Source organism: Marmota monax, unplaced genomic scaffold (genome assembly GCF_021218885.2).
Source record: "Marmota monax isolate L192 unplaced genomic scaffold, Marmota_monax_Labrador192_F-V1.1 WCK01_AAM20220418_F8-fsc00138, whole genome shotgun sequence".
Taxonomy (NCBI): Eukaryota; Metazoa; Chordata; class Mammalia; order Rodentia; family Sciuridae; genus Marmota; species Marmota monax.
Genome location: NW_026692763.1, coordinates 916,478 through 944,075, shown reverse-complemented (window position 1 = coordinate 944,075; position 27,598 = coordinate 916,478). Strand labels below are relative to the sequence as shown.

The window sequence follows — 27,598 nt, the reverse complement described above, 5'->3', positions numbered from 1 at the left end:
CAGCCTCCTGAGTCACTAGAATTACAGGTTTCCTGCTTCAGTAAACCTTTTCAACGTTCATCCTGTTGCATTTACCAGTACTTCAACTTGTTTTCATGGCTGAACAATATTCTGTTGTATGAATGTACTAATTTTGTTTATCCGTTCATCAGGTGGTAGACAGTTGAGTTGTTTCTGCTTTTTGCCGTTGTGAATAATGGTGCTGTGAACATTTGGATGCAAGTTTTTGTGGATATTTTGTTTTCCTTTCTTTTTAGATGTGCACTTATAGATGCAATTACTGGGTCCTTTGGTAATTCTTATGTTTAGCCTTTGGGAGGAGCTGCCAGGTTGTTGTCCAATATGGCTGCATCATTTTATTTCCCCATTAGCAATGAGTGAGGGTTCCAGTTTCTCCACATCCTTGATAACACTTGTTATTATGTCTTGATTAAAGCCATCCTAGTGGGCATGAAGTGATGTAAAAAGTTTCTTCTGTGAAATCTAGTCAAGATGGTTCACCATCTTGAAGTGAAAGAGAACCTTACAGTGTAGCTTTATATGTTGGTATTTCAACTTCTCTGGGTAACTTCCTAGCAAAAAAGTCTAAGGCTGAAAGCTACCCTAGAGGAAATAATTTAAAAAAAAAACAAAAAACACCTGCCTTTGGGCAGGGTGCCCACCCAGACTCACCAGCCACAATAGAAAATTTCTGTTTAGGCACTTCTCATACTTGGCCTTATTTTAGGAAGTTTTTTGTTTTGTTTTGGCAGTGCTGGGGAATCAAATCCAGGATCTTGCCCATGATAGACAGGTACTCTATATCCCCAGCCCAGGAAGAAAGATTTAATTGCCTTTGTTTGATTGGTAACAGCTTGGGGTAGAAATACCTTCAGAGCAATTAATATGCTGTCTTTGGAACCCAGTTAACAAGATCAAAAAGTTGTTTGTACACTGCAGCATGCTCACCTGTTTATGTGTCTTTGTGTAAGCCTAGATAGTAGTAAATAGGGAGACAAGAGTACAGAGAATATTTGCCTGAAGGTTTTATATAGCTCATAAAAAGTAATAGTTTGCTTTAATGCTCCAGACAGGATTTTTGCTACCTAGAAATGCAGGTGTCTTCCTTCTTAACAAAAATGGGTACAGTTTTTCTCCTACATATGACAGTAATAGAGAAATAGATGAAGTTGAATGTTGTGTTCTTTTGATTATGAGTAAGAAATCTATCTCTAAACTTGCTTGACCAATCCCCAGCACATATACAATTCCTTGAGTTTGTGGTTAACAAGGCTGCCGTGACAGAAGAGTCTCTTTGGACTTCTGATGGCCCCTTGCTAAATTAATGTGGCACAGGCTCCTGGAAATGTATTCTCGTTTTAAGGTGTCAGAGTTTTAAGTCACCAGAAAATTAAGGGGGGGAAAAGTCTGTTTCCCCCTCCTCTTGGCTTCTTCTTTAAGTTCAAGGCCCTAGGGAGTACAACATGATCAGCTGCATTGCCATTCAATGAGTGACACTTATAAGAGCACCTCTGCATAATGCTAGTCTCCCAAGAGACACAGGACAGGAGTAGGACAGTCTCCTTGCCAGTTTCCTGAAAGAGGAGGACATTGTATTCAGTACAAGTCCTAGACCAAATTTCAGAAAGGCACTTTGCTACTGCAGATTTGACACTATGCCCAGGACGCATGCACAGGTCACTAGCTGATTGCTTTTCCCATGACTTGAGAGCAGTTAAGAAGAATGAGAGGGTGACTCCTTTTCCTGCCTGCAGGTTTCCAGATACCAAAATCCTCATCCTTTAAGCCTAAGGTATTTATTTATTTATTTTTAAGTCCTTTCTTTCTTTCATTGTAGGTGGACACAATACCTTTATTTTATTTATTTTTATGTGGTGCTGAGTATCAAACCCTCACATGTGCTAGGCAAGTGCTCTAACACTGAGCTACAACCTCAGCCCAAGCCTAAGGTATTTGTAAATCTAGGTCTCAGCAAATGAGAACAAAGATGAGGTTTTAGCATATTTTGTATAGAAAGCAAAACTGAAGGCTACAAAATTTATTAATGAAAGAAAAGATTTGATTTTGACCCATTGACTGGAAGGAACTTGACCACTACCTGGAGCAATTGTTGAATTCACAATAAGCAAATTTCTGATGTATCTTGTAGATAAGTGAAGATTTTCATTTCTTTTTTCTCTTGGTGGTTCTGAGTATTGAACCCTGGGGCACTTTATCACTGAGCTATAACCCAGACCTTTTTGTTTTGAGAAAGGGTCTCACTAAGCTGCCTACACTGGCCTCAAACTTGGCAGTCCTCCTGCCTCAGCCTCCTGGGATTACAGGCATTTGCCACCACACCCAGCTGGTGAAATTTTCTAAGTAATGAAAAACATTTTTTTCTCTCTCTTTGTAGTGCTGGGGATCGAACTCAGGGTTTAGTTCATGCTAAGCACTGAGCTATATTCCCAGCCCAGTAATGGAAACTTTGATTTGTTCATTCAGAGCCATTTGTCTTTCCCTTTTACTATCATTGCTCTGAACAGATGCTCACTAAAACTGCTTAAAAGCCCTTTCCCTCTTCTCACTGCTGTATAATACCAAGTAGTATTACAAATGAGAGACATGCAAAGAAAAACATTGATTAGGGGATGGAAACGATATCTGGGTTATTCCAAGGGGGTGATGTCTTCATTTAATACACACACACAAGGTGATCATTGTTTCCCCCAATTACATTTGCTTTCCTATATGTTAATCACTTTGTTGTTTAATTTTTGCCCTTCTCCTATTTCCTGATAAGTTATACAGGATATCTCCCAGGAAATTTTCCCAATTTTGACAGAACAAAAAACACTTAAGAGTAAGAGCAGGATTGGGAGACACTCCATGCCAGAACCTAGTGTCATCTTTCCCACTGATCTGGGCTCTGCATGAAACTCTTTTTGAAATAAGCTTGAGAGAGCAATAGAGGACTCTTCTTGAGGTTTGACTTTTAACCACAGCATAAAGACATAATTTTAGCTCCATGCCAGGCAGAGGTGAAGGAACCTCAGAATTACTAGCAATCTTGAGTTCCAAGTGGAACCCTGTTTGTGGCAACACAAGTACACTTGCAGGTTTTTATTCAACATGACCCAGGGAGGGATAGTTTGGGGGTTTTGTTTGTTTTTCAGTACTGTGAATTAAACACAAGACCTCATGAATGCTAGGTAAGTGTTCTACCACTGATCTACATCCCCAACCCTGTGTTTTCAATTTTTTGAGACAGGGTCTTGCTCAGGTTATCCAGACTGGCTTTGATCTTGTTATTCTCCTGCCTCAGTCTCTTGAGTAGTTGGTATTACAGGCCCAGTTGAGAGATATTGAATGTTATTTTTCTCTTGTCTATATATGTGCAGAGAAGCTAATGCATTGCACAGAACTTTGAGTGAATCTAAATAAGTCTCTGCATTATGAAATTAGGCAACACAGATCTACTCTTTTCTTTCTACCACCCCTTCGGCTTCTGTGATGAGCTAGAAGCTTTAAAATTCCCACATTCAGTGAACCATCAGCTAGAGTTCTGCTGATTATCGGGTTTGTTTTTTGTTTTTTTTTTTTTTAATATTTATTTTTTTTAGGTTTAGATGAACACAACACAATGCCTTTATTTTTATGTGGTGCTGAGGATTGAACCCGAACCCGGGTCCCGCCCGTACTACGCAGGTACTCTACCGCTGAGCCACAATCCCAGCCCCCTGATTATCAGTTTTAACAAAGCTTTGGAAAGATTAGTGATAAACTATATGGTGAACTTTTTCAATTGAAAATCATCAATTGTTGGTTGGATAACACTGAAAATTATACTCCATTAATTTCATCAAAATGTATCTGAATAGATTGACTATGTTTAACTTCCCTTGATCTTGCTTGCCATTTTTTAAAAAATTTTTTTAGTTGTCGATGGATCTTTTTAAAAATTATTATTATTTATTTGTATGTGGTGCTGAGAATTAAACCCAGTGCCTTACACGTGCTAGTCAGGCACTCTACCACTGAGCCACAACCCCAGCCCCCCCATTGCTTGCCATTTTTTGAAAGAGCATCATCTTTTTTCTTGGTGCTGGGGATTGAACCCAAGGGTGCTTTAGCCCTGCTATAACCCCAGCCTAAGGCAGGATCTTGCTGAAGTTGTGGAGACTGACCTTGAAATGCAATCCTTCTGCCTCAGCCTCATGAATAGCTGAGATTATAGGTATGCACCACTGTCCCTAACCTGAAAGAGCATCAGCTTAAGTATAGAGAGAATTTTGTCACTAATTTTGACTTTTTGATAAACATTGTTTGCTTTATCCCTCTTTTGTGGTTGTCATGGTTTTGCCTGCCATAGCCATTCTGACTTAGCAAACTGTCATACTAAAGGAAACACCTAATTTTGTGATATCCGACATCTTTGTAGGCTGTGGTTTGTTGGTGTTGAAGTAAGCTGTATGTTAAGAAGAGTCTGCAGTTTAACAGCAAATGACTCATGTCCAAAGCTTGTATGCCTCCTGCATTTCTTAAAGGGCTTCCCTCAATCATTAACATTTGTGTACACCTATGTAGACCTTTAGGATGATCATTCTTTGCTTAAGGGTCATCCTAGAGAAAAGTGGATCAAAGGGAAAAATCATGGTTGTCTATCTCTGAGAAGTATATTAAACTGCTAAATAGGTCACTGGGGGTATAAGTGAAAGGCTATGGAAGCTCAGGTCAGCACTTAGCTGTGACAAACCATGACAGCATGGTTTGTGATAGCAAGCCCAGGAGATTACTTCAGTCCTGTGTGTTTGGGGGGCTGGGGTTTGAGAAAAATTGGGGGATGGGAGGGAGAGGGTAATGGTAAAAGGAGGGAGGGAGCAAGTCCTGTGCTTTGTGAACCAAGTAATATTATTCTCTTTCCTTACCTTTTTTATGACCCTGTCATTGGAAGTAAATTAAGCAGAAATCCCTCTTTAGGAAAAAGCAACTGTGTCTTAAATAAAAACTTGTTCTCTGGATTTAGCTGAGTTATTTATTTATTTATTTTTATTGGCTTTCTTTTTTCTTCCTTTTTTTTTTTTATATTCAGTGCTAAGGCTTGAGCACAGGGCATTATGCACACTAGACAAACATTCTATCACTAAACTATACCCCCAGCCCCTTAGTTGCATTTTTAAGTATGGACATTTTTAGTGTTCTTAGTTTTCCAAGCCTTTATAAAATTTTAAGTCCAATCACTGTAAACTGACTCAGATTCCTTTTTTTTTTTTTTTTTTGGGGGGGGGGGGTACCAGGGATTGAACTCAGGGGCTCTCTACACTGAGCCATATCCCCAGCCCTATTTTGTATTTTATTTAGAGACAGGGTCTCACTGAGTTTCTTAGTGTCTCACCATTGCTGAGGCTGGCTTTGAACTTGCAATCCTCCTGCCTCAGCCTCCCAGCCGATTATAGGCGTGTACCACCAAGCCCTGTTGGCTCAGATTCTTGAGGTGTGTTTACAAAAAAAAAATGTCCTGGCTATTTCCTTTTTCTTGATACATCACTATCAACTGAACAGTAAGCAGTTTTCCATAGCTCTGAGTCTTGTATGGAATACACAGTTGCAGTTGTCAATTCTTCCTTTCAATGGAACATTCCCTGGTAGTAGTATTAGAAAATGATTATTTACCCTGATGCACTCCTGTAGTCCCTGCTGTTGGGGAGCCTGAAGCAAGAGGTGTGCAAGTTCAAGACCAGCCTGAGCAATTTAGCAAGACCCTGTCTCAAAAAAATTTTTAAAAGGGTCTGGGGATAGCCCAGTAGTAGAGCACTCCTAAATTCAATCCCTAATACTATGCTGGGGCACGGGGCGGCGGGGGTGGGGGAGGAAATGACTGTTGAGGTCAAAATGTTGACCCTTTTCCAAAACCATTAGGTTCCAGCATTTATCATGAAATGATGGAATGAAGCCCCATTTAAAAAATGTTTGCATGCAGCCCAACTTTTTTTCAGAGAAGTCAGCATTACAAGAGTAGCCAAGCCAGGCCACCGATACAGCAGGCCCTGTGGCACTGGGCCCAGCTTGTGGAAAAGGTAGCGGAGGAAAACATCCAGTATGGTTGCTGGTGCTCTACCCTCCCTCTTTTCCCTGAACTAACTTTTAGCACTCTTCTTCAGGTGCTCTTTGCTGAGAGGATATTTCAAGTCAGTTCAAAATACAAGGCAATAAAACTTGGGGGCACAGTCAGCTAGTTTGAAAGAATTGTATGCCTGTGGAAGTGACGCAACTAGCTAGGTTTCTCAATGGGGCATTTGTAGTGGCCTGGCACTTCATTGGTTTCCTTGTTAACATTGCCACTGAGGCTTTGCATGAAAAACTAGCAGTCCTTGTATTTTTTATGTACTTTGTGGTATTAGCTGTATTTGAGTCAGTAGCTAGAATAAAGGAGGGTAACAGATTAAGATTTAGGCACCCCATGAACTTTCTGCTTTCATCTCTCCGACATCCTTCAGTAAGGCCATCTTCTTTGCCTTTGAAAGGTAGACCATACTTGAAGATAAAAGCTGAGACCTACCCAAGTGTCCAGAGAACGCTTGCTGTTTCTACTGACATTTGAATTTCATTAAATTATGTTCCTTCTGTTTCTTCAAAGCATAAATCGTTAAATTTGCTACATTGCTATGGCTTCTAATTTAAATTAAAATTTTTTTTTAATCATCAGGGAGTGGAAGAAGGGGAGGAAGAGAGAAGTGCTAGAGAATTACATTGGCCAAATTATATTATTATGTTGTGTGCATGAACAAATAAGTAATAAAAAATCTCACCAAATGTACAACCATAATGGACCAATTTAAAATGTGGAAAAAATGTTGGGCACAATAGCACACCCCTGTAATTCCAGTGATTTGGGAAGCTAAAGCAGGAGGAGCACAAGTTCAAAGCCAGCTTAAGCAACTTAGTGAGCCCTACACAACTGAAGAAGACCCTGTCTCAAAGTAAAAAATAAAAAGGGCTGGGGATGTGGCTTGGTGATTAAACATCCCTGTGTTCAATTCCCAGTACAAAAGAGAAAAAAAATTTAATTAAACTATACCTAATATGTCTTAAGCTTTTATTAGAACATTTTTTTAGTTCACAGAAAGAAAGTCCTGTGGAGTTTTTTTTCCTTTCTTTTTCTTTTTTTGAAACCAGGGGCATGCTACCACTGAACTATGTACCCCCAGTGCTTTTCCCTTTTCTTCAAATTTTATTTTGTTTTGAGACAGGCTCTTGCTCTTGCTAAACTACCCAGGCTGGTCTCAAATTTGCAATCTTCCTGCCTCAGCCTCCCAAGAACCTGGGATTTCAGGTGTGCACCACCATAATTTTTTAAAAGGCTCGTAGGTCCCTGCATAGATCAAGATGGCTGCCAGGAGGCTGAGACATTATTGTGGTCCTGTCAACAATCACATTCAGTCACCATTTTGGCTACTACTAGTACATTTTCTGAACTGGCTGAGGGCAGCAGGGCCAGTCTGAGAAGAGTATATATTATCTTTTGCTGTTGGTCTTACAGAATTCTGCTAAATATAATTGCAGGATTTTTATATGATAGTGGACCTTAGATGGATGGATGAGACCTGTGAACTGTGAAATTAAAAATCAAAACTGCTCAGTGCTATTGTTTGCTTGCTGAACACTCCCTCCCACCAAAAGAAGACAAGGGACATATAGATAATGATGGGGGCAGTCAAAACTCTCTTAGTCTGATATTTCAGCTGAAAATGCCATAAATGGGTAGAGAGCTTCTGATTCCTGGAGAATGATGGATTCTGACAGGAGGGACCCCTACCAGTTCATGTGACTGACCTCTTTTATAAAAGAATCTGAGTGGAAGGCTCTTGGTATATTGTGTACAGACATGTTGTTTGTATAGTGTTCTTGTTAAGTATTTGTATTAAATTGAATATTTTGTCCAGGAAGGAAAAATGGAGTGTTCTTTCATAAATATTTTTTATCCTCTTGTCTTGTTTTCTTTTGTCCTAAGATATACACTAACACTTTTAATTTGGTTAAGTGAGATTTTCATGTCTCTCAGGTTACTGTTGGCTCAGGTTTTGTGATGCCTCTATCACTTAGATGTATGGACAGTTGAAAACCACACTACAGTAACCTCACATATAAAAAAAAGAAAAAGAAGGTCCAGAGCTTAACACCATTTTCTCTGAATGTTGTAACACACACACACACACACACAGAGGTCTCTGAAATAAAAGGCAGTCGTTATGCTTTGTGGTCTCCCTCCACCTTTCCCCTCCTCTCTTTGTTCTCTTATTTCCCCTCCCCCTTCTCCCAGTTCCATATAGAAAAACTGTTTGCACTGGTAGGTAATTAACACGGTGCTATGGAGCAACAGGTCCCACTGGTGGTGACTAAATCTGAAGTAAATGTTAATATCATGCAGGTTCACATGTATTAATAGGCGAGGGGGATAAGTGAGGTTAGATACAGCCACTCTGCTTATAGGTCTTGAAATAGATCTTCTTAATTAGAAAGCCAAGAACCATGACAACTACTAACATCTTCCACTTGCAGTGGTGAGTTGCAGCCTCATTAGTGAATGAAAGAGGCATTCTAAATTAAAACTGGACTACATCCTTTGGCTGTGAGTTGGGATCATCTGGCTCTGGGCTTTGAATCTTTGACACAGAGAGGTTTGTCAGTGCAGGCATTATGGGGAGATTTGGGGTGTGTGTATGGTTTTCTCCTTAGGACTCCAGAATAGATCCATCTAGACTCCTTCATCAGTAGTAGGAATGAGCTATTTGGATTTGTTTATGGGAGTCTGGATATGTTGCAGTCATACTGTAGAGGCTAGCTTTAGGATTTTTTTTTTTTTTTTTTTTTAGTTGGACACATTACCTTTATTTTATCTCTTTATTTTTATGTGGTGCAGGGGATCGAACCCAGGGCCTTGCACATGCTAGGTAAGCCTCTACCACTAAGCCACAACCCAAGCCCAAGGAAATTTTAATTTTTGGAAAATTAATGTTCTTGACCAGCTTTCCAATTAGGTTGTATATAAATACTGTTTTTAACAGTTGGTAAGCCTTCTCCCTGCCTCAGAGAGAGCCACACAAAACTCTGAGAAGCATATCTTTCAGTTGTACATACAATCTGAAGATTCAAAGCATTATTATAAGCTATTTTTTTTTTCAAATTTATTTTTTAGTTGTACTTGGACACAATATCTTTGTTTTATTTATTTATTCATATGTGGTGCTGAGGAGCGAACCCAAGGCCTCACACATGCTAGGCAAGTGCTCTACCGCTGAGCTGCAACCCCAGCCCCATTTATAAGCTATTTTATAACAGAGTGTTTTTAAGTTCAGGTAATAGTTAAAGTAGTGAGTTGGAAAGCAGTGAACAGTTGTTTTGGGCCAGAAATTGCAGGCCAGAAGTTTTGTTTTGTTTTTAATCTTTTATTGATTTTATTTTTTTAATACATGACAGCAGTGGAATGCATTCAAATTCTTATTACACATAGACCAATTTTCCATATCTCTGTATATAAAGTATGTTCACGCCGATTCATGCCTTTATACATGTACTTTGTTTTTTTTTTTTTTTTTAAAGAGAGAGAATGAATGAATTTTAATAGTTTTCAGCGGACACAACATCTTTGTTTGTATGTGGTGCTGAGGATCAAACCCAGGCCGCACTCATGCCAGGCCACATCCCCAGCCTGTTTTTTTTTTTTTTTTTTTTTAACAATTCCTTTTTTTATATGTATATTAATTTTTTAGTTGCAGATGGATACAATACCTTTTTTTTTTTTTAATTTTTATGTGGTATTGAGGGCCGAACCCAGGGCCTCGCACACGCCAGGTGAGCGCTCTACCATTGAGCCACAACCCCAGCCCCTGCATTACACTTCTCAATACACATATATACCACAATTTTTTATATTTTTGTTTGAATATAAAATATGTTGACACCCAATTCAAGTCTTCATACTTTGTATAATGATGTCAAATACATTCCACCATCCTTGCTAATCCCCTGCCCATTCCCTTTCCCTCCCACCCCTCGTCCCTATCTAAAATTCATCTAATCCTCCCATGCTCTCCCTCCCTACCCCACTATGAGTCAGCCTCCTTATATCAGAGAAAACATTTAGCATTTGTTTTTTTGGGATTGGCTAACTTCACTTAGCATTATCTTCTCCGACACCAATCATTTACCTGCAAATGCCTTTGTTCTTGTTTAAGGCCAGAGGTTTTTTGTTTGTTTGTTTTAATATTTTTTTAGCTATACGTGGACACAATATCTTTATTTTGTTTATTTATTTTTATGTGGTGCTGAGGATCGAACCCAGTGCGTCACATGTGCAAGGCAAGCGCTCTGCCACTAAGCCACCAACCCAGCCCAAGGCCAAAGGTTTTTAACAGATCATCTGGAAGGAAACTTAAGCATGACAGAGAAGATGTTCTGCTAGAGCTCAGTCCTCAGAGAACATTCTTCTCTACCTGTCTCACAGTATTGCATGCCATATTGTTTTGAAGCCAGAAAATAGAGGTTCTTGCCCTGTTCACTAAAGAGCTACTTGTTTTCCAAGACAAGCCAGCTGGGGTACAGAATACACTGTTCCAGGGTTTACATTCCTATGATGTGAACAGTTCTGAGAAGGAAGCTAAAGGTTCAAACACTGTCCTACTCTATTTAGACTTAAACATTTATTCCCAGGATGAATGTTCCCATTTCAAGAAACGTTATCAGGTAGTTTGTCAAGAAGCAGAAATAAATCTGCTTCTGAAACTGTGGTTTCCTCCTGAATCCTTAATTGCACAGCCTGTCTTTTTAATTAATTGTCTTACCAGTGCCAGGACTTGAACCCAGGGATATTCTACATTGAGCTACATTTTTCAGCCCCCCACTTTTTTTTTTTTTTTGGTTAGGGTTAGGCAATTTGGTGAGGCCCTGTCTCTAAATAAAATATTAAAAACTAATCATTAGTTTTGCTTTGTATTCATCCTCCAGTGTGGTACCTAGCTCAATGGTTAGTGAACAGTGAAAATTCAGTAAATATTGACTGATGTTGAAAGAAATGTTTGGCCCTTAAGTTAAGGAAGGTACCCTACTGGGTTCCCCAGAAATAAGAGAACTACTAAAAGTCTTTTTAAAAAATAGCCTTTGGGGGCTGGGGATGTGGCTCAAGTGGTAGTGTGCTCGCCTAGCATGCGTGAGGCACTGGGTTTGATTCTCAGCACCACATAGAAACAAAATAAAGATATTGTGTTTGCCTAAAAATAAAAAATAAATTTAAAAAAATAGCTTTTGGTTTCAAGAGTATTAAGAGCCAGGAAACTTTGGTTTGGATTTTAGTTCTGCTGCTTAACTGGCTCCATGAGTTTAAATAAGTCAGTCTTCTCACCTGTATGATGAGAATTAGAATTAATTATCTCCTAATATGGTAGTTAGGATCAAATAACAGCATCTGTTGAACTACTTGTGAACTGTAATATAGTAGATGAAGTTCTCATTCTGCTATTTCTAGGCTTTAGTGATAAGGAAGCATATTGGTATCTTTATAGGCAGCATTGTCTCACCATAGAGTTTTCATGGATTTTACTGGTGAGCAGCTGAAAGTGGTAAAAGAAGCTCAGCATTACCAGATGGACAGCTGAGGTGGGAAAGTCCTTAAAACCGACTTCATGGATACCACAAGGATGCAGAATCAATCACCTTTCTCCCTGGAAATTTCCTGATAGGGAGCAAATAACCTCTTTTGGAACTGGTTCCTGAGCTCTCCCAGAGGCAGTCTATCTTTTCTGGAGCCGTTTCATAAATTCTTTTCCTCTAGAAATTTGATTTGAAAGCTGCCTTCTAAAAAGCTTAAAAGGAATTGCTTAGAATAGAGAGAAAATACAATTATAAGAAAGGTTTATGGTGACAGTGCCTATGTTCCAGCTGTGCATATGATAATTTCCTAGAAATATAGACCTTCCTTCCCTGTCCATCCTCTTAGATATCACTGCCTTCTCTCAAGGTACCCCCTTTTCAGTTTTGTATTTTTTTCTTCTCATTCTTTTTTTTATTTTATTTGAGACAGGGTCTTCCTGAGTTGCCCAGCCTGACCTCAAACTTGGGATACTCTTGCCTCAGCCTCCTGAGTTGCTAAGATTATAGGCATGCACCTGGCTATCAAATTTGTTGTTTCAAAAGGCTACTCTGAATCTAAGAAAGCAGCAAATCTAAGCAAGTAATGAAATGATGGCCTCACTCTTCTAGATGTTCTGTGCTTATCCTGGAGACAACACCTGGACTTCCTTGGACCACTCCTTAAACTCATAGCTCCTGTCCCTTACTTTAAGGCAATCTAACAAAAGAAGCCTGTGGCCATAGTGTAGAAAATTCTGGGAAATGTGTGTTCTTAAACCTAGTATCTCTAAAACTGATACTTTAAAAACCTACAAAGAGCTACTTTAAAGAAAAATTTTAAGCATTAAACCCCTATGTTGAGAAGGAGAGAGTATCAAAAATGAGCTAGGCACAGTAGCCCACGCCTGTAATCTCAGCTCAAGAGACAGGTGGGAGGATCGCAAGTTCAAAGCCAGCCTCAGCAATTTTACAGGACACTCGGCAACTCAGCAAGACCCTGACTCTAAATAAAATATTTTTAAAAGTCTGGGGATGTGGCTCAAGTGGTAGCGCGCTCGCCTGGCATGCCTGCGGCCCGGGTTCGATCCTCAGCACCACATACAAACAAAGATGTTGTGTCCGCCAAGAACTAAAAAATAAATATTAAAAAAAAAAAAATTCTCTCAAAAGTCTGGGGATGTGGCTCAGTAGTTAAGCACTCCTGGGTTCAATCCTTAGTACTTAAAAGGTGGGAGGCTAGGAATATAGTTTAGTGTTACAGCACTTGCCTGGCTTGCAGAAGTTCCAAGGCTTGATTCCCCAGCATTGCAACAAAAGAAACAATTTAAATTTTTTTTAAAAAAAATGTTTTTAAATATTTAATTTTTTAGTTGTAGTTGGACACAATACCTTTATTTTATTTCTTTATTTTTATGTGGTGCTGAGGGTCAAACCCAGGGTCTCACACATGCTAAGTGAGCTCTCTAGATTTGAGCCCCAGCCCCCAAATTAAAAATGTTTGGGATTGGAAGACTGGAGATATAGTTCAGTGATAGAGCACTTCCCTAGCATGAATGATGCCCAGGATTCTTTTTGCAACACACACACACACACAAAAGACAATGTTTAAATGTGGAATTAAGAGGAAGGTCTGTGTGATTGTGGGCCATGGCACTGAAATGAGCTGAGACAGAGGTGAGAAACAGCATGGGCAGTGTTTAGGGATCCAGCTGACTGATGGAGCTGCAGAAGAGACAGAATCCACAATACTAAGGAGCTTGAACTTTATTTTGCAATGGATGGAAGGGTGCCTTTGAAGGGTTTTTTCATCAGGGGAGTGATGTGATCTGAATTGTGTTTTAGATAAATCATTCTGTCAGCAAGGTTGGGAAGAAATTGAGGGAAGCATGAAGGGTAGCTGGGAGACCATTCACATCTTGGTGAAAGATCTAAGCCCAGATCACTTTGTCTTGCCCTTCTGTGCTTTCCATATTTGATGTAGGATATCTTGGTACAATGCCAGCGGGAAGATGAAAAGAAATGATGAAAAACAGAATCAGAAGTGACAGCCTTCAGGGTTAATTTTAATATGACAGCTGCTGAAGCATAGCAGAGTCTGTAGGCCTTTGCAAATGACATGCATGCATTTCATTAGTTTGGATATGGCGTATTGTAGAAATACATTGAAGAGAACCAGGGAAGACTTTATGTGACATTCACCTGTGGTTTCTAGGGCTTGAAGACCTGTCCCAACAGACCACTATGTCTCCAGTTTTCTGCTTCCTGGTAAGCATCCTCCTGGGATTCTATTAAGGAAACAGGGAGGAAGGGAAGCAATGAACTGTGAAGGTTTGGTGAGCATCTGCATTTATGCTTAGGGCTCTAGGGAAACATGGCAAGAGCTAGGGAAATTTGCCAGGCCAAAGTGCTGTTTTAAGTAGAAACCGTAAAAAAGCCCTAGGATTTAAAGCTGAGTCCTTTAGCATTGTAAAACTACATGAATTGGGCTGGGGTTGTGGCTCAGTGGTAGAGTGCTCGCCTAGCATGCTTGAGGCACTGAGTTCAATCCTCACCACCACATAAATGTAAAATAAATATATTGTGTCCACTTAAAAAATAAAAAATAAAAAGTTTTTTTAAAATTACGTGAATTGGGGGATTTGTTGTTTTTACTATTTGTTACATTCTTTGAAGAAAAATTTTCCTACCATTCTAAGAAGGTGACTCCAAGAGTAAAAGGAAGAAATTTCTTAAACAAGCATAAATGTAACCTTATTCTGTGCAGAGTGGTTTTTAGGCTTTGATGTTCAACAGAATCACTTTGAGGTCTTGTTAAACATCAATGGCTAAGCCCCATCCTAGAAATTTTGATTCAGTAGATCTGAAATGGCGTCAGAATTTGCATTCCTAATAAATTCCTGGATGCTGTGTTGCTGCTGAACGGGAACCATACTTTGAGAACCACTGTTGTTGGCTAGGCACAGTGGTGCATGCCTATAATCTCAGTGACTTGGGAGGCTTGAGGCAGGAAGATCAAAAGTTCAAGACCAGCCTTGGCAATTTAGCGAGACTCTTTCTCAAAATAAAAATTACATATTGGTGGTAAAGAGCCCCTGGATTCAATCCCCAGTATCAAAACAGAGGGGATCTGAGGCTGCACCTCAGTGCTCAGTCCTCCAGAAAAAGAGAGAGAGAGAACCACTGTTATAAGCAGTAGAAATGTGACTCTCAAGGATTTAATAGTCTCGTGGCTTTTGGTGTACCTTAATGGAAATCAGTGACCTCGAGGATCTGTGAGGCCCAGCCCTACACAGCTCATTTTGATTCAGTCTTGACTTTGTATCTCCTGCATATACAACCTCCTTATTACAGAAATACAAAGAGGGAGGAGATGCAATCATTGTCTTGGTCTCTGTAGTTGAAAAAATAGTAATAAATAAATTAAGAGGGTTTGGGGATTTAGCTCAGTGACAGAGCACTTACCTAACAGGCAAAAGGCCCTGGGGTTCAATCCTTGGCATTGGGGAAAGGTTGGTATGGAAACCAAAAAAATAAGGCAGCAAAAAATAAATAAGAGAACTATGACACAAAGCAAAATACAAGTGCCAAAAAATGACAACTAAACCATGCAGAAAGAGATACAAGTTACATATATAATCTGGAAAGAGCTCATGGAGAGAGAACCGTGTCTGGTTATCTATTACTGCATAACAAACTACCCCAAAACTCAGTGGCTTGAAACAGAAACTAGCTATTATCTTTCACAATTCTGAAGGTTGACTGGGATCAGCTGGATGGTTTTCTGTTCCACGTGTTGCTGGCAGACACTGCAGTTGTTTGGAGGACAGATTGAGCTGGTATGTCCAAGATGACACATTCACATAGCAGTATCTGGTACTGCCTGTTGACTTGGAGTTCACCTGAAGCTGTTCATTGGAGCACCTCAAGTATCCTCCTTGTGGCTTCTCCCAGCATGACAGCAGGGCTCTGAGATGGAACATTCCAAGCACATAAAAGTGGAATCTGCAGATCTTATAAAGCTCAGGCTTGGAAGTTATACCACGTCATCTCTGCTGCATTCTGTTGATCAAAGCAAATCACAAAACAAGCCCAATTGTACAGATGGGAAATGAACTACCTCTGAATGGGAGGCGCAACAAAAATTTGCAGCCATTTTGAATCCACCACAGGTTGATTGAGGCAGGCCTTAAAGGATGGCAAAAAAAAGAGAGAGAGAGAGAGAGTTTTGACAGGCATAGCTTTCCTAAAGGAAGGGTATTCCAAAGGAAGAAATAGCAAGTTTTCAGTTTAATCAGGAGGGAGGGTAGCTGATGTTGGCCAAGGAAGATGGAATGGGGCTATATGGCAGGGGACTTTGAACAGCAAGTGGAAGAGCTTAGGCTTAGACTGAAAGACTTTAAAAACTGTGGAAGACCTCTTGGTGATTTTATTGGCATTGTGCAGAGTTTGAGAATGATTCTTCAGGCTCCAAACTAGTTCTTTATTTCTTTTCCCACAAGTTCAGTGTTAATAGAGCTGGATTTGGCTTCTTTAAGGTTGAGAAGGAATATTCATTGATCAACTGATTATAAATGATGCTGAGTAAGCATTTTGAAGGATAAGAGATCTCAGTTCTGAAGGACGGGCCAAAATAGGAGTTTAGGAACATGCAGCTTGTGGCAGGCCTACCTAGGCTTTTTCCTGCTGCATCAAAGGGTTAGTTACTTAGTCTTGCCCTTGTCTTTTCCTCACAGTAACCCTCCACTGAGTGAAGAGATGTTGCCTCCCGGGGAGTGGATGTGTCACCGGTGCACTGTTCGCCGAAAGGTAATAATGCTGCTTCCTGAAGGCTTTGCTCACAATGCCAGATCTAGAGCACTGATACTCTGGAGCTAAGATTGCCTGACCCTGAAGGCATTTTCATCCCTTCGTGTTTCTTCTCAGTCCTGAAATCACCCTACTCACCCCATGGTGACTGTTTGGAATCTAGTAGGGCCTAAAAATCCAAACATGGTTGCTAAAATGGGCAGAAGTGTGTTAATTTACTGAGCTACATTTAGTTACTGGTGACAGGAGTAGTCTGATCTTACCGACCTCCTGTAAATGGCCTGAATGTGGCAGCCATAGCTGGGAAACAGCAGAGGAAAGGTCACTTCTCCAGTTTGATGGAAAAGGGGTTTTTCTTCTTACCTAAGGCAAATAAGTCACTGGTTTCCAGAGACTTGGCCAGGTGTATTGGGGATTTTGAACCCATTTTTCTCTTCACCTACCCTTCCCTTGGCTTTGATAATTCAGTACTGGCTTTAGGAACATGGTTCATTATTTCCTGCTTTGAGAATTTTTGTTAGGTATAAGAGTTAAATTCTCACTTGTCAAAAAAGGAAGTAGAAGCGTTTCCACTCAGATTATTACTGACCCAATCTTCAGATTACAGGCTGTGGATTAGAATTTGTAAGTTGTTAGCCAACCCTTGCCCTCCTGCACACTAATTATACACCCAGCAATTTTCCTTTGTTGTGACATCACCACCTTTTCCTGGCCCCTGAATATGATGTCACAATGGAGAATGACTTCCTTGATTGCAGAAACAGGATGAGGAGATGATTCACAGATTGTGGTTTATATCTGTAACAGTTTGGGGCCTTTAAAAAGAAGATAAACAGGCTGATCTTTTTTCAGTGTGTGCACAAGAGTTCCTATTAAAAAGGAAGCCCAAGCCAAGTCAGTCATCTAACCACAGCTATAGTTTAATTGTTAAAGTCCATAAACCAGGCTGCTTCCAACATCCTTTCCTGTGCATCCTCAATTAGATTAGAACTAGGCCAGTTGGAGATACCTGCCAGCCAGAAGGCCTTTCAGGAACTTGCCATGCAAAGAAGCTGGACCTGAAAGGGTTGGGAGGAACGAAACAGAAGAGGTAAAGCCAGAAAATGAGGATTGAGAAAAGGAACTAACATTATATCGGTACCTATCATATGCTAGGTGTTTTGCTATTTACTTTTATTTCATTTAATCTGTGCAGCCATCTAAGGATGCTAGTAGTAGATCTCTATTTTAGAAAGGAAGAAACTGAGACTGAGAAATGTAGAAGAACTTTTCCCATGGACTCAAAGGAATTGACAGAGCCAATATTTGAACCAAATTCTATCTCATTTTAAAGCTCTGTTGTTGTGTCTTTTATCAGTTTTTTTTTTTTTTCTTTTTTTTTAGAAGCAGGGCTACTTGCTGGGAATTATAGTAAGCTTTTTTCAAAATAGGGTGCTTCTCCTAGTTGCCACTCCGACCTGCTTTCACATGGACCTCTTTGTTTACTGGTACAAATCTGCCTTTTTCACCATCATCACTCTGTTTGGGGCTCCTGTATTTATAATGAAGTCGATTAAAATGAAATATCCTCTGGGCCTCTGATGTTTAGGTCCTATCATGATTCCTAGTGGAAGCTAGGTCTTTCCCCAGCTCAGAGTCATCCCTTTCAAATATGTGACCTTCTTTGTCTCTACCATTTTTCCCAGAAAAAGAGAATAAAGTTTTACTCATCTCGCTTTGTAGGTAGAGAAATTTCTGCCCACCAGCCTGAGTCACCCAAGGTCAGAGGGAATCGGTGGCAGAACTGGGACAAGATCCCAGATCTTCTGACCGGAGACCAGTGTTAAACCTTCCCTTGGCCAGTCTATTTGGAATCCTAGAGGAAAATGTATTATCAGTCATCCAGTCCTACTGAGTACACTTAAGCTTTTTCCATTTCTCCATCTTCTAAGAAGTGTCACTTTCAGAGTTCTAGTTAAAGTTGAAACACTGGAAGCCATCTTTCTTGGACACCATGATTGACCTCCACACGCTATCAGCTCTGCCTTGTAGTTAATTATCTTATGTGCCAGCACCCAGCCTCCCTGAAAGGGGAACTCTACTGGCCTGTTTTACCTTTGCTTTGGAACATTTTCTCTATTTTAGCAAAGTTTTAAAAGTCATCAGAAAGTCAGGATGCTCCAAAGCAGACTACAATGCTCTTGTTGATTTTCACTGTTTGTGTTAATTTTTTAGCCTTTTGAACCTGTACTTTGTATACACATGATATGTATCATGATGAGTTATAGTTAATGATGTGTAATTTGTGTAATTGTTTCTAATTTTCCAATACTTTTTGGTGATTTCCCCACTGCAATAGTTTTCTCAGCTTTAGTTTAGTTCAATTTAGTGTGTCAACTTTAACAGACCAAGTCCCAAGGTGAATGATTCTGTGATATGTAAGGGACTTTGTGATTTTCATTAATGATCTAGCAGGACATTGTACACGCATCTCTTTCTATTTTGTGGTACTTTTCATGATGGGCCCACCTATTCATTTGCACAGAAACGAGAGCAGAAAAAGGAGCTGGGCCATGTCAATGGACTGGTGGACAAAACTGGCAAACGGACTACATCACCCAGCAGTGACACTGACTTGTTGGACAGATCAGCTAGCAAAACTGAACTCAAGGCCATTGCCCATGCCCGGATTCTGGAAAGGAGAGCCAGCCGGCCTGGCACCCCCACATCCAGCGCCAGCACAGAGACTCCCACCTCTGAGCAGAACGACGTTGATGAGGACATCATTGATGTGGACGAGGAGCCAGTAGCAGCAGAGCCGGACTATGTGCAGCCCCAGCTGAGGCGGCCTTTTGAGCTGCTTATTGCTGCCGCCATGGAGCGGAACCCCACCCAATTTCAGTTGCCCAATGAACTGACTTGTACCACTGCACTACCAGGTTAGCCACGCCATCATCATATCTCCTCCCCTACCCCAGCTTCCCCAAAGGATTATCATCCATCAAAGAGCAGTGTTGCCTGTGTAGCCACTGTCTCACATTCCTATTCCTTGTTATGCCTGGAGAGATCTTTGAAGGTTTTTAGCTAGTACAGTGCTTATTCAATATTCCATTTTTTTGAGTCTCCAAACTCCTTTCCTGCCCCTTCTCAGTATCTTCTATTTTTTTTTCCAAATTGATGCTACTTTCATGTGGTGCAAAATTAAAAATATAAGCTGGGCCTGGTGGCACACTCCTGTAATCCAAGCGACTCAAGAGGCAGGAGGATCTCAGGTTCAAGGCCAGCCTCAGCAACTTAGTGAGACCCTCAGCAACTTAGCAAGACCCTGTCTTAGAAAAGTAAAAGGACTGGGTATGTAGTTTGTTGGTAATGTACGCCTGGGTTCAATCCCCAAGACCACACACACACCAAAAAATATATATAAAATATGAACACTTACAATGAAAAATTTCCCTTCCACGCCTGTTATCCACCTTCCTACCCTTCACAGGAAACCACTGGTTGATTCTTGTGTATCCTAGAATTTCTTTGTGCGTGTATAAGCAAATACAGATACGTGTGTGTATTTTTTCTTTAAATAACATACTAGATATACTGTTCTGCACCTTGCTTTTTTTCACTTCACAAAATATTCCAGAGGTATTAATATATTAATATAGAAGTTCCTCAATTTTTTTTTTTTTTTGTGCTTGCATAATGGTCCATTGTACAGATGTGCCACAATTTAGCCAGTTTCCTATTAACTGACATTTAGGTTGTTCCTAATCTTCTGTTACCAAGATAGTGCTTCAACAAATAACTTTGTAATTACATCATTGTGTACTACATGTAATAGATATGTGGGTATTATATGTAGGTTAAATTCCTATTAGAATTGCTGGGTCAGTATGCATTGATAGCTCTGATAGATATTACTAAATTACCAATTTGTAATATCTGTCTATTACCAATTACCCTCTTTTATTTTTTTTTTTTAACCAAGTCTTGGTTTCTATTTGATACCATTGATACCACGAAGCTTTTAGATATATTTTTCTTGCTAGAGAAAGAGAAATTGGTGGAAAGTTTTAAAAGATGCATATGGAATCAAGGCATTTCTGATTTCTATAAAAATGTAAATTTGTAGTCTTTTCTTCAGCTACCTTCACAGAATAGTCTTTGTTGACCATTTGACTTGGGCATTTATATTTCTTAGGTTGCCAGTGTCAAACCCAGGTTTCTGATCACTTGCTGTTTGTAAAACAGATGTGTTACTGCTATAGAACAGGTGACTGTTGCTCCCTCATGAACAGTCTCTGACTTATATCTGAGTCTCCTTTTTCCTCTCTTCCTATTCATTTTCTCACTCGAAACCAGCTCTGGGGGCCTCAGAAAGATCCATGTCTGGGCAGTTCAGCATCACCAATTTCTCTTCTAGGTTCTAGCAAGAGGAGAAGAAAGGAGGAAACCACAGGGAAAAATGTAAAGAAGACACAGCATGAGTTAGATCACAATGGTCTTGTTCCCTTACCCGTCAAAGTCTGCTTCACGTGTAACAGGTATTTTCTTCTATACCAAAGGGCTCTTCCTTTATATATTCAGCAAATGGTGCATTTTTTTTTTCTTCTATCACCTCTTTATTTATTGATGGTATGAATACATAGAAATTGACTGATTGAATGACCAGAGCCTTGAAAGTATTAATAAATTCCCTGAAGAATAATAGTACAGGAGTACTATTAACTATGTTGCTAGAGACTAGAACAAGAAAAATTGGTCTTGAATTGAAGCATGAGATTATTTAGATTAGAGAACAGGAAAAATTATGGTCGGTAAGGCATCATGTTCCTGGAAAAGACAAAGTGTTTTGAAATCAGTAAAGATGCCGGGCATGGTGGTACACACCTGTAATCCCAGCAATTTAGGAGTAGAGGCAGGAGGATCACAGGTTCAAAGCCAGCCTCAGTAAAAGCGAGGCACTAAGCAACTCAGACCTTGTCTCTAAATAAAATACAAAATAGGGGTGGGGATGTGGCTCAGTGGTCAAGTGCCCCTGAGTTCAATCCCCAGTACCAAAAACAAAAAGTACAAGTATATATGGTAGTTTAATCCCCAAGTACAAGTATATATGGTAGTTCAATCCCCAGTACCAAAAACAAAAAGTACAAGTATATATGGTAGTTTGGTCTGAATGATTTATTTAGAAATAGCCCCTGTACTACCCCAGTTATATCTTCCTTGGGTCACTGGATTTCTTCAAATAGGATCTCAGTGACAGAAAGCAGCTACTTCAATTACTGAAGCTGAACTTGTTGGCTAGGGTATGTTAGAAGGACTACATTATGGTCAGGATAGGATAGCAGGAGAAAATAGCTATCAAAAACAATTTGGGCATGGTAGTACATGCCTGTAATCCCAGCAGCTTAGGAGGCTGAGACAGGAGGATCACAAGTTCAAAGCCAGCCTCAGCAATGATGAGGCACTTAGCAACTCAGTGAGACCCTATTTCTCAATAAAATACAAAAATTGAGATGGGGATGTGGCTCAGCGGTCAAGTGTCCCTGAGTTCAATCCTCAGCCCCACCCCACCCCACCCCACCCCAAAAAAAAAGAAGAAGAAGAAGGTAGTATTTAATGGATGTGGTGGCACACACCTTTAATCCCAGGTACCCAAGAGGCTGGAGCAGGAGGATCATAAGTCACCAAACTGGGTGACTTAAGGAGACCTTGTCTCAAAATTCTTTGAAAAAAGGGCCAGGAGTGGGCTGGGGCTGTAGCTTAGCAGTAGAGAGCTTGCCTAGCATGTGTGAGGCACTGGGTTAGATCCTCAGCACCACATAAAAATATACAAAATAAAGGCATTCTGTCCATCTGCAACTACAAAAAAAATTTTTAAAGCGGGGCGGGGGGGGGCGCAGGAGTATAGCTCAGTGATAAAGTGCTCCTGGGGTTTATCCCCAATGCTGAAGGGGGGGAAAGGTATTCTATATCAATAACAAAAGTAAGAAGTATCTCACAACAAAAGCTATAGGGAAATAGACAAAGTACTTTCTCTCTTTTAAGGAGTAGAGAGCAGAGTTCACTGTCTTCTCCAGTGGGTATGACCTTTGACCATTCTTGCTCTGGCAGCCACTTTAGCTGTACTCCAAATAAACATTCAAGTCATCACAAGAGACATTCTTGTCAGAAGAGAGAATAATGGAGAACCTGGTGGTAGCCCCCAAATTCAGCCACCTTTCTGATCAGAAGTATAACTGAATCATTTGGGGTAGGAAGATGTGGGAAAATGCTGTTAGGATTAAGGAAAGGGGGTTGTTCCACAGTGCAGAATTATTCTGAATTTTCCCATCTTAATACAGATGTGGCCAACATCTCTTTTTCTTTTGGCAGGAGCTGCCGTGTGGCCCCTCTCATCCAGTGTGACTATTGCCCCCTCCTGTTTCATATGGACTGCCTCGAGCCACCGCTCACTGCCATGCCCCTGGGCAGATGGATGTGTCCGAATCACATCGAACATGTGGTGGTAAGCACAGCAGTGTCCAATCAATCCTCTATGGGTACAGCTGGGGTGTGGACTGATTCAGTAGAAAGCATATTAAGATCAGCTTTGTTCCAGAGTTCACAATAATAAGGAAATAAATGGTTGGCTATCTGGAATATATGTGTCGCAGTCTCCAAATAAGGTTCATTTCTTCTGTTGCTTTAATTCTTTATAACCACATGTATTGGTGTTCAGTAAGTTGAAATAATGAATGTTGTGGGGCTAGGGATATAGCTCAGTGGTAGAGCACTTGCCTAGCATGTGTGAGGCTTCAGGTTTGATCCTTAATACCACATAAAAATAAATAAAATAAAGGTATTGTGTCTGTCTACAACTAAAAAAAAAAAAAGGAATGAATGTTGTTATCACCAGGAGTCTTGGATACATTTTCTACACTTCTTTCCAAGGCTAGAACACAGCTGTCATTAGCTATCTCCAAAAGGATTTGTCCTTCTAGGCAGTTAGAACAGATAACAAGATGGAATGGGAGAGGGCTCCAGGAGGAAACCTTTCCAAACCAAAAAGGTAGCTGCTTAAAAGCATTGTGGCATAGTCTGTAATCCCAATAACTAAGGCAAGAGGACTGAAGGTTCAAGGCCAGCCTAAGCAACTTAGAAAGACCCTGTCTCAAAATATAAAAGAAGCTGGGCGTGGTGGTACACACCTATAATCCCAGTGGCTCTGGAGGCTGAGACAGGAGGATCATGAGTTCAAAGCCAGCCTCAGCAAGGACAAGGCACTAAGCAACTCAACTGAGACCCTGTCTCTAAATAAAATACAAAAAATAGGGCTAGGGATATGTCTTAGTGGTCGAGTGAGTGCCCCTGAGTTCAATCCCTGGTACCAAAAAATATATGTATATAAAAGGGCTGGGATGTGGCTCAGTGGTTAAGCACCCCCTGGGTTCACTTCCTGGTACCAAAAAGGGGAAGGAAAAAAAAAAAGGACATTGTCAAATCTGGGATGAGGAATATAGCTCAATAGTAGAGCACTTGCCTAGCCCTGAGTTCAATGCCCAGCACTGGAAACAAAAAAGAACATCATCTACCAAATGACATTAGTCATGAAATAATTAAAGACTGCCATACATGGAGCCTGGGAATGTTAGTTAGTGGTGAGGTGCTAACTAGCATTTGTGAGGCCCTGCATTTGATCTTCTTTGTATATGGAAGAGTTACTTTGTATTCTTTTGATTTGTGCCACTTAGATTTATCTAAGAGGAAGTGTCTCAGGCTGGGGTTGTGGCTCAGTGGTAGATCACTCGTCTAGCACGCATAAGGCACTGGGTTTGATCCTCAGCACCACTTACAAATGAAATAAAGATATTGTGTCCACCTACAACTAAAAAATAAATATTTAAAAAAAAAAAAAAGGAAGTGTCTCTAAGGCTCATTGTGAGTGACTCTTTGCTTCCTGCCAAACCAGGAAAAAAAAAAAAAGACCATAAGCAGTTTATCCAAATACAGATCTTAAAGAGCAACTTTCCAGTGAATGAGAAATTACTAATTAGCTAATTTTATTAGCCACTTAAAGGTTGTGCCTAATTTGCCAATTAGGAAGCTTCCAAAGGAGATTCTTTCTTTTGAACTTAAGCGTAGGGAACCAAATGAGGAAGAGGAGAGTGGCGTGGGTTCTCCATACCTTCAGTAGGCATTGCAGAAACTCTTCTTTCTTCTTTCCTGTTAGCCTCTTAAGAGGTGACCAAGTTTCCCCCCTTCCATGAAGGAAGACTGTCGTATCAGGATGGGTTCACAGAGGTGCTCCCTTGAACCCTAGAGCAGGAAAGGGGCAGGGCATATAGGATCCTCATCCAACTATTGGACAAGCTCCTCTGTAGGAACAGTCCTGCTTCCTCTGTGAGTCCCTTCCTGTTGGGAGTTTGGGTCTCTTGGGGGTCTGAAACCTGGTGTTGCTGGGAGGATACCCTGACAGAGTACTCTGAACTAGAACTGACGACTGTCAGGCTGAATTCTTAAGGATACTTCTTGACTAATTCTCTGTTTCCTTTCTTTGAGCCTCACTGGGAAACAGGAACATATCAGCTGAGGAGGAAAGTCTCATCCATGTTGCCTTACTCTCTAGCAAGAGTGTTGGCATCTTGTCCCTGACTGAAGGATCCCATTTGGCTGAAAAATTCTGGTTTTTTGTTGTTGTTTTTAATATCTCAGAGAATGGGGCTACCTGAAGGTGGGGATACCTTTCAAGATTCACCACAAGGGTATTTCTGGTTTGTCTCTAGCTGAACCAGAAGAATATGACACTGAGCAATCGGTGCCAGGTGTTTGATCGTTTCCAGGACACCGTTTCGCAGCATGTCGTCAAAGTGGACTTCCTGAACCGAATCCATAAGAAGCACCCTCCTAACCGCCGTGTGCTCCAGTCAGTCAAAAGAAGAAGCCTGAAGGTGAGTCACGGATCTGGTACAGGCAGGATGATGGTGTCCTGATTGCCTTTGCTTGATAAATAGAGAGGGCCATTTTCCCAGTTTTACAAACATGGAGACCGTGAAGACCTAGAGATTTGTCTTTGGTATCTCAGCAAGTAATAAACGTTTGTTTGTTTGTGGTGCTGGGGATTGAACCCAGGGCCTGTGCATGCAAGGCAAGCACTCTACCAACTGAGCTATATCCCCAGCCCAAATATTGAATGTTAAACTTATGTTTTAGTACTTGAGCATGTTGAGGGCCAAGCCTCAAGTAGGCTTTCAAAGTCTGCAAGTCTCTGGTCCTCCAAAGATAAGCACTCTTCAGCCCATGCCACCAAACCTAGTTGTGCTTGGATGTCAATTTCTCCTCACCTGAAGTCACCCTGTCTGTCCCCATTATATGTCTTCTGTCCAAGAGCCATCTGGATCTTTCTCTTTTGAGATAAACTCACAGTCCTATATACCAGCAAAAAAACAGCAATTCTCAAAAGTGGCCACTTGATGGCAGCCACACTTTAAACTCAAATCGCACCACACCCATCACCTCCTGTGGGTGTTAGTCCTAGCAAGGTGCTAACTGTTGAGAATTGTGGAACAAACTGGATAAATATTTCTCCTTCAATAGAAACACGAAGTTTTCTAAAACTAAAGTGTTTCCAGTGGTGGTATGCCTCAGACCTCAGTTAAATGGATCTGCAAGTAATCAAGACTGTGTGATTTACTGTGTAGACAGAGAAGCAAGCCTGACTACTGAAGTAAACGCCCAGGAGGCCTTGATAAAGTCCCATCATTGTTTTGTTCCTCCTCCACTGTTTTTTTTTTTTTGTTACCTGGAATTGAACTCAGGGACACTCGACCACTGAGCCAAATTCCCAGCCCTGTTTTTTTTTTTTTTTTTTATATATATATATATATATATATATATATATATATATATATATATATATATATATATTTAGTTGTAGATGGACAAATACCTTTGTTTATTTATTTTTATGTGGTGCTGAGGATCGACCCAGGGCCCCGCGCGTGCTAGGTGAGCACTCTACCACTGAGCCACAACCTCAAACCCCTAGTCCTATTTTGTATGTTATTTAGAGACAGGGTCTCACTGAGTTGCTTAGCGCCTTGCTATTGCTGAGGCTGGCTTTGAACTCGTGATTCTCCTGCCTTAGCCTCCCAAGCCATGTGGCCACCACACCTGGCTCCCTCCATGTTATTAAATGTTTCCCTGTTATCGAGGAAAATCAACAACAGGGCATGAGTTACCTGATAAACCTTTTGTAATAGGACAGTTTAAGAGTGAAATGAGGACTATAGCAACATAGGACAGTGGCCTTTACTCTTAGTTGTAACAGTATAGGTAAAATCTGCTGAGAACTTGATATCTATGTTAGGAGTTCCTCCTTCACCTACCATTTCACTCTTCTCTAGGAAGCCTTAGACTAGCCCACTGTTCCATCCTCCTCTAATTGATGTTGATCTCAAAAAGCCCAAGGTACCAGCTGATGACTCCTACCTCCTTATTCTTTGCCTTTTTTCTCATACAGTTCTGTCTGCCCATACTACAGATAAGCTCAGTCTCAACCTACCCTAGACCAAAAGTCTTAGTCTCTCAGAATCTGCTTTCCCTCTATATTTCCAGTGTCAGTGAATGATAGTGATCTCTACCCAGTCCCTGAGGCCAAAATTCTGGAAACCATTTCCAGTTTTTCCCATATTCCATAAGGTTTTAGTAAACAAATCTGTTGGTTCTCTGGATGTTTTCCAAATCCACCAAGTGCTTTCACATCTCTGTGCCATACATGTTGCTCCAACCTTTATTTCCCCTTTATCTGCCTAGAAATTCTTTCTCAACTTTCCAAGTCTTGGTTCAAATACTTGCTATAAAATCTTCCTTAATCCCAAGCTCCTGTCCCCTGAACTAAAAAAAGCACTCTCCTTTTTGTTTGTTTGTTTTTGATAGCAACTCTGACATGCTTCTATTCTAGGATCAATTACATGTATTGTAATATTTCTGGGTTTTCTCCATACTAGGCTGTGAGCTCCTTGAGGGCAAGCTTACGTTTTATTCACCTCTGGACCTTTAGTACTTGAACAGAGCCCAATTCAGGAGGTGCTCAATAAATGTTATTTGAATGTATGAATGAGTCTTTGCTTTTGTGGCTTTTTCATGCTTACATGGTGTGAGTCAGAGAGTGTCTTCTGTCTTTGTGCAACAAACAAGTCTTAAGGGGAGAAAAAATATCTTCAGTTGTATCATT

General features: G+C 40.5%; 1 protein-coding gene across 5 annotated transcripts in view; it reads left to right on the top strand.

Annotated features, from left to right (window-relative positions):
• Phf12 (PHD finger protein 12) overlaps window positions 1–27,598 on the top strand; it is a 44,351-nt gene that overhangs the window by 7,517 nt on the left and 9,236 nt on the right. For 4 of the 5 annotated variants that reach the window (XM_046446841.1, XM_058580038.1, XM_046446843.2 and 1 more), the window contains 5 exons: window positions 16,338–16,410; window positions 18,935–19,328; window positions 20,807–20,927; window positions 22,759–22,891; window positions 25,149–25,313. In XM_046446841.1, the coding sequence (XP_046302797.1) occupies window positions 16,338–16,410; window positions 18,935–19,328; window positions 20,807–20,927; window positions 22,759–22,891; window positions 25,149–25,313 (886 nt within the window). Of the gene's footprint in view, window positions 1–13,816; window positions 13,870–16,337; window positions 16,411–18,934; window positions 19,329–20,806; window positions 20,928–22,758; window positions 22,892–25,148; window positions 25,314–27,598 lie in introns of all 5 variants that reach the window. The other variant, XM_046446842.2, reaches the window with a different exon arrangement.